The sequence below is a fragment of the Dipodomys merriami genome, unplaced genomic scaffold (genome assembly GCF_024711535.1).
Source record: "Dipodomys merriami isolate MVZ:Mamm:240054 unplaced genomic scaffold, mDipMer1.0.p SCAF_6, whole genome shotgun sequence".
Lineage (NCBI taxonomy): Eukaryota > Metazoa > Chordata > Mammalia > Rodentia > Heteromyidae > Dipodomys > Dipodomys merriami.
The window spans coordinates 11265094-11274736 of record NW_027206179.1 but is presented as its reverse complement, the minus strand read 5'-3'; the positions used below and the strand labels follow the sequence as shown (position 1 = coordinate 11274736).

At 51.6% G+C, this 9643-nt stretch overlaps 1 protein-coding gene across 2 annotated transcripts; it reads right to left on the bottom strand.

Moving 5' to 3' along the window:
• Nucleotides 1-1896: 1896 nt before the first annotated feature.
• On the bottom strand, nucleotides 1897-9236 carry LOC138813468 (interleukin-27 subunit beta-like). 2 transcript variants are annotated; one of them, XM_070001898.1, is made up of 6 exons: nucleotides 8959-9236; nucleotides 8764-8868; nucleotides 7080-7212; nucleotides 5349-5527; nucleotides 4268-4425; nucleotides 1897-2316 (listed from the first exon to the last, which is right to left on the bottom strand). In XM_070001898.1, the coding sequence occupies exons 1-6, from the start codon at nucleotides 8990-8992 to the stop codon at nucleotides 2164-2166; spliced, it is 762 nt and encodes a 253-aa protein (XP_069857999.1). In that variant the 5' UTR covers nucleotides 8993-9236; the 3' UTR covers nucleotides 1897-2163. The 2 variants fall into 2 exon arrangements, with proteins under 2 accessions (XP_069857999.1, XP_069858000.1); XM_070001899.1 differs by having other exon boundaries at nucleotides 8764-8847.
• Nucleotides 9237-9643: the final 407 nt, after the last annotated feature.

The window sequence follows — 9643 nt, the reverse complement described above, 5'->3', positions numbered from 1 at the left end:
AAATATTTTTTTACAGGCCTTTGGATTCCTTAATTTTAGATTCAGGTAGCAGCCAGCCATGAGTGGCAGGGATGCAACCCAAATGAAAATGGGATACCAAGGTTGGAGAGGAAAATGTTGTAATTAAGCATTTTTAATATCTATATTTTCCTTTTCTTTTAAGTAGTTTTACAAGGAGTTGCCATTTAACAAAGCAGTTCACAATATATCTTGATCCCTATCAACCTGTTCAACATTCTCATCCCTCCCTCCCTACCCCTTCCCTCACTCTTTCTCATTTTGTAGAATGGACATTGGATTCTTAACTGCATCTCCCCTCTTCTCCTCTTCATTCTTCTATCCCTTTACCCTTGACCACACTCCACCCCTTTTGAGTACCTGCTTCCTGGAGTTTTATTTTGCTGAACTTTGATTTTTGCTAAGGAATTACACTATTGAATGCACTGTATTTCAGTTAATACATTTGTATACACTTGCATTCCACCTAATGTGTGAAGAGTTTCTAAGCTAAATTTAGCTTCCACATGTAAGGGAAAACACACATCCGATGTCTTTCTGGGCCTGAATTACTTTCCTCTACGTAGTTTATTATTCCAGGTTTTTCCATTTCTTTTCTTTTCTTTTCTTTGTCTGTCATGGGGCTTGAACTCAGGTCCTCAGCACTGTCCCTGAGCTTTTTCACTCAAGGCTAGCCCTCTACCAATTTGAGCCACAGCACCACATCTGGTTTTCTAGTGGTTAATTTGAGAAAAGAGTCTCATGGCCTTTCCTGCCCAGGCTGGCTTCAAACTGCACTCCTCAGATCTCAGCCTCCTGAGTAGCTGGAGTTACAGGCATGAACTATCAGCACATAGTCCATACCTTTACAAATGTTGTAATATCAGTCGTTCTAATGGATGAGTAAAATTCCATTATCTATATCACATTTTCTTTCTTTTTTTTGGGGGGGGGGGTCCGGTCGTGGGGCCTGAACTCTGGGCCTGGGCGCTGTCCCTCAGCTCTTCAGCTCAAGGCTAGCACTCTACCACTTGAGCCACAGCACCACTTCCGGCTTTTTTCTTTTTGCTTATGTGGTGCTGAGGAATTGAACCCAGGGCCTCAGGCATGCAAGGCAAGCGCTCTGCCACTGAGCCACCTTCCCAGCCCTATATCACATTTTCTTGCTCCATTCATCCACTAAGGAGCATCTGGGCTGATTCCATGCCTTGGCTATGGCTAATAGAGCTGAAGTGAATATGGCTGTACTGGTAGCTTTACTGTATGTAATTAAACTTCCTGACTCCAAGTGACCCTCAGCCCTGTAGACAGGCAATCTCAGTAAATCCTCAAATCTCACCCACTTTCAGTGTATTGGTGGTTTTTACTGTGGTTGTTATTGCTGGTCCTGGGTCCTGCGTGCTATATCTGAGCTTTTGGATTCAAGGTTTGTGCTCTACCATGTGAGCCAGAACTGCCCTTCCAGCTTTTTGGTGATTCATTCATGATATGTCTCTTGGATTTGCTTGTCTGGGCTGGCTTCAAACCAGGATCCTCAGATCTCAGCCTCCTCACTAGCTAGGATTATAGGTGTTGAGCCACTGGCACTCAGCTCTATAATTTTCAGATAGGGCTTCACACTTTTCCCCAGGCTCTACTGGACTGCCATCTTTTTACCTATGTCTTCAGAGTAGCTGGGGTTATAGGCATGAGCCACCACACCAGCATACTGATAAAAGATGGGGGTCGCAATAACTTTGAGCCCAGGCTGGGCTTCACTTTCAGTTTCCAGCCAGCTTGAGCTACATAGTGACTCCTATCTCCAGAAAAAAAAATCATTCTAGGTTTCTCTGTTATAGTGGCACACACATGAAAAAATAGGACTAAGACAGCAGGCATGCTGTTTCCAACAAAGCTTCTTTGCTAGTGAAAGTTTTTAATTGAAAATACTTGTTTTTGAAGCTCTGTACTGTGCTCAAGTGGGGGAGAACCCAATCCCATTTCACAGGCCAGGAAACTGAGGCTCAGAGAGGCAAAGACACTGGCTCGATTTCCCAGCTTCTCAGCAGGATCAGGTCAGAACTGGAAACCAGTCCAGATGGATCCCCCCCACTCTCAAATAGCAGTGTGGGGGGGCATGACAGGATCAATCAGCCCCCTCCGTTTAGGAGCTCTGGGAAGTCTCCATTACTTGCCCAGGGCCACAGAGAAAGCAGCAGGGAGACTCCAGTCACTGGGCTCTCCGTAGTCGGTGAGGTCCTGAGCAGCCACCTGGATTAAATACCTGGAGTGAGGTCTCACAGCCCTGAGTGTGAAGGTGGTGGCTTCGATGGGTCCCACCTGGGAGCAGGAGACAGTCAGGTCATAGGAAAGAAGAGGTGGGAAGGGTCACCATGCACTGGGCCCCACCCTGAGACATCCACCTTATAAGCCTAAGCTCCAGTCCTAGACTCTGCTCCCAAATGCCCAGCCCACATGGCTTTTCCTAACAACTCTCTTATGATTGGACTTTGGCTTGGTTGTCCCTCAAGTGTTCATACATTGACGGTGATTCCCTACTGAGAAATGAAGAGGGTGGAAACTCATTCCTACCATGATGTTTGGAGGTGGGGCCTCTATGAATTATGCAAGATGTTTAGGATGAAGCTTCCTGTGGACTGGGTTGTTTTGGGTTTATCAGAAGGAGATCACACATACAACAAGCATGCACACACACACACACACACACACACACATGCATGCAAGGACACACATGTATGGACAGAATACTATGTGCTGTGTCACCACACAAAAGCTGTCCTAGCTGCAGCTTTGAGTCTGGATCCTCAGATATCAGCCTCCTGAGTCGTTAGGATTATAGGCATGAGCCACACTGCTCAGCATTATGTGAGCTCAAAATTTCCTAGTGCTGGGCTGGGGGCATGGCTTAGTAGTTGAGTACTTGCCTAGTGTATATAAGGTCCTGTGGTTAAACCCCAGTCCTGCCAAAAAGAAAAGAAAGTGCACTATCTTCCAGGTGTGGGGGTACACACCGGTAATCCCAGCACTGAGGAAGTAGAGGCCGGAGGCCTACGCAGCAGAACCCTGCCTCAGATACCAAAATGGCAAAAAGAAATCTGTGGTGGGAATCGTGTAGTGAAAGATTGTATAGGTAGGAGGCCTAAATAAACAGAAGACAAGTGCTGGAATGTGGTCTAGTGGTAGGGTGCTGGCCTGGGTTCGATTCCTCAGTACCACATACACAGAAAAAGCTAGAAGTGATGCTGTGGCTCAAGTGGTAGAGTGCTAGCCTTGAGCAAAAGAAGCTCGGGGACAGTGCTCAGATTCTGAGTTCAAGCCCCAGGCCTGGAAAAAAGAGGGGGGAGGGTTAACAATTAATTTTTAAAATTTATTTTGTGGGTTGTGGGGCTTGAACTCGGGACCTGGGCACTGTCCCTGCGCTCTTTAGCTCAAGGCTGGAGCTCTACCGCTTTAAGCCACAGTGCACCTTCCAGTTTTCTGGTGGTTAATTGGAGATAAGAGTCTCACATAGACTTTTCTGCCTGATCTGACTTCAAACCGCAATCCTCAGATCTCAGCCTCCTGAGTAGCTAGGATTACAGGCGTGAGCCACCAGTGCCCCGTTTTAGTTTTTACTTTTCTAAAATTTACAGCAATGTATTTTTTTTCCTATGAAGGTGAAAATGGTGTACCATAATAAAATGAACCCTTTTAATGCAGACCGTTAAGGGGCATTTAGTGTATTTCACGATGATGTGCAAACATCTCTAGTTCCACAACCATCCATCGCCCCCAAAGCAGGTCTGTCCTCATGAGCATCACCCCATCCCCTTCCCTGCCCTGGTCCCCACGAGTCCACTTCCTGTCTCTGGATCTGCTTGTTCTAGACATTTCCTATCAATGGAGCTGCACACTGTGGAGTCTTTTGTGTCTATTTCTCAAACTGAGCACAGTGGCCTCCAGATCCTTCCAGATTGTAGCATGGGTCACAGCTCATCCTGTTCCTGGCTGGGTAATATTCCACCTTGTGTGTGGCTATTTGTCCTTCTGTGGATTTTGGGCTGCTGTGTGTCTTGCAGGCAGCTCTGAGTGTATAGGACCAAGGACGGGAGTGAGGTGTGCTCACCCTGAGCACAAAGAGCAAGGATGGAGTGAGGCCCACTGTGGCCCCTGTTGTGAACAGTCTGGAGTGGAGCTGCTGACTATCCCCGAGCTCCGTGCAAAGCCCCACAGCACCTGTGGGCTGTGGCCCCACTGCTCTCCCTCCCAGGTGCCCCCTGGTCCTCCTCACCTGGCGGAAACGGGTGGCTCCATGACGCTTGTAGCGGATCCAGTACTTGAGGGAGAAGACCTCTGGGAAGGGCCAGGACTGCGGCGGCTGCCATTGCACCTGCAATCGCTGCCCAGAGACTTGGCTCAGGCGCACACCAGTGGGAGGGTCTGGTTTGACTGAGGGGACAGCAGAAGCAGGGTCAGGGACAGTGGTCATTTCATCATGTAAGCATCCATTCATTACTTCATGCAGTCATCCACTCCTGTGCTCATTTGTCTATTCATCCATCCACACATCCGTTTATCCAACCAACCATCCATCATTCATCCAAGATCCATTCATTCATTCATCTATCCATCATGTATTCACCCATCATCCATCCCTCATTCATTCATCCATTCATCCACCTACCATCAACCCATCCATCCACCTGTATATCTGTTGGTCTGTTCTTCCATTTGTTCATTCATTCATCAACTCAAAAACAAGTCCAGGTTGAGCATCCATTACTACTCTAGGGGAGGACACAAGGGTGATGGACACCTTTCTGCTCCATAATCCATCAGGGAGCAGACAAGAAATGAAAGCGCGTGGCGCATAGAGCAGGGAAGACAGTCTAAGAGCCAACTGCTGCTGCTGACATGAATAGTCCACATATTGTGAAACTCTCCACTGCAGAGAGATGCAGCGGTGTTGAGTGCAACCAACCTACTGTGCCCTTCCCAGCCGGCAGCAGCTCCCTTCCTGTCCCCAGATCTGCCCGCCCTGGATGGTTCCTCTCCATGGAGCCTCACACTGTGGGACCTTTCGTGTCTGCTTCTCTCACTAAGCACGGGGGGGGGCCTCGGGGTCCCTCCATGTAGTAGTGTGGACACAGCCTCGTCCTGCTCCTGGCTGTGTGATACTCCAATGTGTGGACAGAGCACTGTGTGCATCCATTCACACACGGATGAGTAGACCGTCCCCCTCTCGCCAGTGATGTCACCATGAACATTGGTACCCGGGGGCGGGACGCAGGCGGAGGGGGCGGGACGCAGGCGGAGGGGGCGGGACCCAGGCGGAGGGGGCGGGACAAGGTGGGGCGAGGCCCGTCACTCACTGAGGCGTTCAGGCACGAAAGGCAGCAGGCGGTAGGCGGCGCCGCCGGGACGCAGCACCGTGACGTTGAGCACGTGGGGCACCATGGAGAAGAGCCGCACGTCCAGGACGGAGCAACGCGGGGCGTCCGGGGCCGGCTGTAGGCAGGGCCGGCTGTCCCCAGGCGCGGCCACGCCCAGCCTAGACGCGGAGGGGCGGCGGTCAGGGCCTCCCTTCCCAGCTCCCTAGGGAGCGGCGAGGGGCGTGTCTCAAAGGGCGTGGCCTACGTGGTACGGGGCGTGATCTAGCCGTGGGGGCGGAGTTCTAGTGGTAGGGGCGTGGCTGAACGACGCGGAGCCAGTGGCAGGCCTGTCTCAATAAATGGGGGCGTGACCCAAGCGGTAGTAGGCGTGGTTCAAGGCGTGGGGCGTGGCTCAAGTGGTGGGTGTGTTTCAAATCATGGAGGCGGGGCCCAAGCAGTAGGGGGCGGGCTCAAGTCATAAAAGGCGTGGCTAACGTTGTAGTGGGCGTGGCTCACAGCAGAGTGCCTGCCAAGGAGTGGGAAATCCTTAGTTTATCACAAGCCAGGTAATATTAGCTACTCAGGAAGCTGAGATCTGAGGATCACGGTTCAAAGCCAGCCCGGGCACGAAGAGACTCGTCTCCAATTAACTACCAGAAAACCAGAAGTGGCACTGAGGTTCAAGTGGTAGAGCACTCGCCTTGAGCAAAAGAGGCTCAGGGACAGCGCCCAGGCCCTGAGTTCAAGCCCCAAAAGGAAGGAATTAAGTGTTTTTGATACTCAGATTATTCTTAAGTCTAAATATACAAGTCGAATAAAGGAAGAAAGATAGTTACGTTAAATTGTAGTAAATATTTGAAATATTTGGGTGATATTTGTATCATACATAGTAAAACTAACCTCATCATTTAGTTTTGTTTTTGTTTTTGTCTTGCCAGTCTTGGGGCTTTAACTCAGGGCCTGGGCACTGTCCCTGAGCTCTTTTGTTCAAGGCTAGTTTTCTACCACTTGGAGCCACAGCACCACGTCCAGTTTGGTTTTCTGGTACTTAACTGGAGATGAAAGTTTCTCAGATTTTCCTGCCTGTGCTGGCTTGGAACCACCCTCTTTAGATCTCAGCCTCCTGAGTAGCTAGGATAACAGGCAGGAGCCACCAGCGCCCAGCCAACCTCACCCATTTCTTTCTTTCTTTATGTATTTGCCAGTTTGGGAGCTTGCTTAGCTGTTTGCTGGTTAGAGATAAATTTCTTGGATTTGTCTCCCTAGGCTGGATTAGAATCTTGATCCTGAGATCATAGCTCCTGAGCAGCTAGGATTACAGGTTGGGCAGATCAGTCATGCCCTGCCTACTGGGACCCCATCACTGTGACCACGGCCCTTACCACTATAGCCACGCCCCTTACCGCTGTAGCCACGCCCACAACCCTGAAGCTGCTTGCCTCCCATCCAAAGTCATTCCCTCACCACGGAAGCCAAGGCTGTCAGCAGCAGAGCCCCACCCCTCACAGGTGAAACCACGCTCCTCACCTCTCACCCTGAGCCATGCCCCTCGGCACCACGCCCACTGGCGCTGGGGCCACGCCCTAAACCACCGGAGCCATTGGGGCCCGCAAAAGCCACATGGCACCTTAGGAACTTTCTGTTGTTCAGGCTGCTCTGGGATTGGGGTATCTGTGTCCCCAGGGCTTATGGGGGGGCCATCACCCGGGGGTCCCTTCCAGCCCCACTGACCTGTATGTGGCAATGAAGGACATTGGCCCTGTGGCATTGGAAGCTGGTGATAGAATCCAGGAGCAATCTACAGCCACCGGATATCTAGAGGCACGGCACTGCACCCTGAGCTGGCTCACAGCCTCTGGGGTCCCTGCAGAAGAGACAGGAGCCTGAGCTTCAAATTCACCCCAGAGACTGCCACAGCCCTGTTGTGTGCTCAGCCCCGCCCCCCTCCTCCACCACACTGGCAGCCAGTACCTCGCAGAGTAGGAGCTACATAAAGGTTTCCATGCCAGATAGATCTGCCCCCCCTACATCCACACCAAGAGGTGAACAGGGCAGTTACCATGGGGTTACAAGAGTTTTGCTTTGTTTTTTCTTTGGGGCCTGTCCTGGGTCTTGAACTCAGAGCCTGGGCACTGTCCCTTACCTCTTCAGCTCAAGGCTAGCACTCTACCACTGTGAGCCACAGCACCACTTCTGGTTTCCTGGTGGTTAATTGGCGATAAAAGACTCTAGGGGCCAGGAATATGGTTTAGTGGTAGAGTGCTTGCCTAGGCTGCATGAAGCCCTTGGGTTCGATTCCTCAGTACCACATACACAGAAAAAGCTAGAAGTTAGCTGGCGCCAGTGGCTCATGCCTGTCATCCTAGCTACTCAGGAGGCTGAGATCTGAGGATTGCGGTTCAAAGCCAGCCTGGGCAGGAAAGTCCGTGAGACTCTTTTTTTTTTTTTTGTCAGTGGTGGGGCTTGAACTCTGGGCCTGGGCGCTGTCCCTCAGCTCTTCAGCTCAAAGCGAGCACTCTACCACTTGAGCTACAGCACCACTTCCGGTTTTCTAGTGGTTTATTGGAGATAAGAGTCTCATGGACTTTCCTGCCTGGTCTGGATTTGAACCATGATCCTCAGATCTCAGCCTCCTGAGTAGCTAGGATTACAGGTGTGAGCCTTGGGCGCCAGGCCCGAGAGACTCTTATCTCCAATAAACCACTAGAAAATGGGAAGTGCTGCTGTGGCTCAAGTGGTAGAGCACTCACCTTGAGCTGAAGAGCACAGGGACAGTGCCCAAGCCCAGAGTTCAAGCCAGGACTTGCTAAAAAAAAAAAAAAAAGAGGCTCACAGACTTTTCTGTCTAGCCTGGCTTTGAATAATGATCCTCAGATCTGTCTCCTGAGTAGCTGGGATTATAGACATGAGCACAGGTACCTAGACACATAAACTTTTTTTTTTGGTTGTGGGGCTTGAACTCTGGGCCTTGGCACTGTCCCTGAGCTCTTCAGCTCAAGGCCAGCGCTCTACCACTTGAGCCACAGTGCTATTTCTGGTTTTCTCGTGGTTCAGTGGAGATAAGAGTCTCACAGACTTTCCTGCAGGCTTTGAACCATGATTCTCAGATCTCAGCCTCCTGAGTAGCTAGGATGACATGCATGAGCCCCGGGCGCCTGGCTCTCATGAACATTTTTGACTGACTCCAACGATGGGCAGCCAGTAGATATAGAGACCCCATTCTCCATTCCTGGCTGTCACCCCAGGCTCCTGCTTCTCTGTGCCTTGGTTTCCCCATCTGTACCATGGCTGGTTACTTTGGTTTCACTAATAGATACATGGTAGACAGAGATAGGTAGGCAGGGGCTAGTACCTAGAGAAGGCCCATCCCTCTGTTCAGCCACCTTCCTTCCCCTGCCCCACCGCTCCCACTCACCTTTCACTCCACTGGGGGACACGCAGAGGGTGAGCACCAGGAGTAGCCTGGGGGTCATGGCTGCGGTGGCTCTGCTCTCTGGATCTGGGGTGGGGATGCCCAAGGCTGGGGTAGGAGGCAGGGGACTTGGGACCTCCCCAGGGAAAACCCAGTGCCCCCTTCAGCCCCTTCCCCCCCCAACCAGGTCTGACTCACCAGCCAGAAGAATCCCCCAGCCCCGGCCGGCCATCTTGGATCAGGGCTGCAGGAAGGTCCTGGGGGGTGAGGCAGAAGTGACCTCAGGGCCTCTCCCTCCCTCCACAGATGGTGGTGGAGGGGCCTTTCCTTTCGCTGCTTCAGCTGCCATTGGTGACAGGGGAAACCCCCAGGGAAGGGACAAGGACAGAGGGCAAGCGGAGGAGAGAGTGAGAGGAGAGAGAGAGTTAGAGGCCCCAAGACAAGAGCCACATGGACCCCAAGGGACACAGGCACAGAGGCAGGGCACAGGTCTTTTGCTGAGAACAAAGTTGGGCTGCTTAGGTGGCAGCTCACCGCCTCCCCCCTACACATCCTCCACCCCATGGGGAAAGCCCAGCTGAGCCCTGGATGGGAAGGGAAACCACAAGGGCAGGGGGAGGGGTTCCCACACTTCCCCTAAATGGAAAAAGCCAATGAGCCCCAGGGTCTACAGGGACTTGCCAGGGGACAGGAGAGGCTGGGGACAGGGGCTCCCCCAGGGACAAGGTTTAGGGGCATGAAAAAAAATGAGGTTAATTAAGAAATGGAAAGTCCAGTGCTGGTGGCTCATGTCTACAAGCCTAGTTACTCCAGAAGCTGAGATCTGAGGATCATGATCCAAGGCCAGCCCAGGCAGGAAAGACGGGGAGTTTCTTATCTCCAA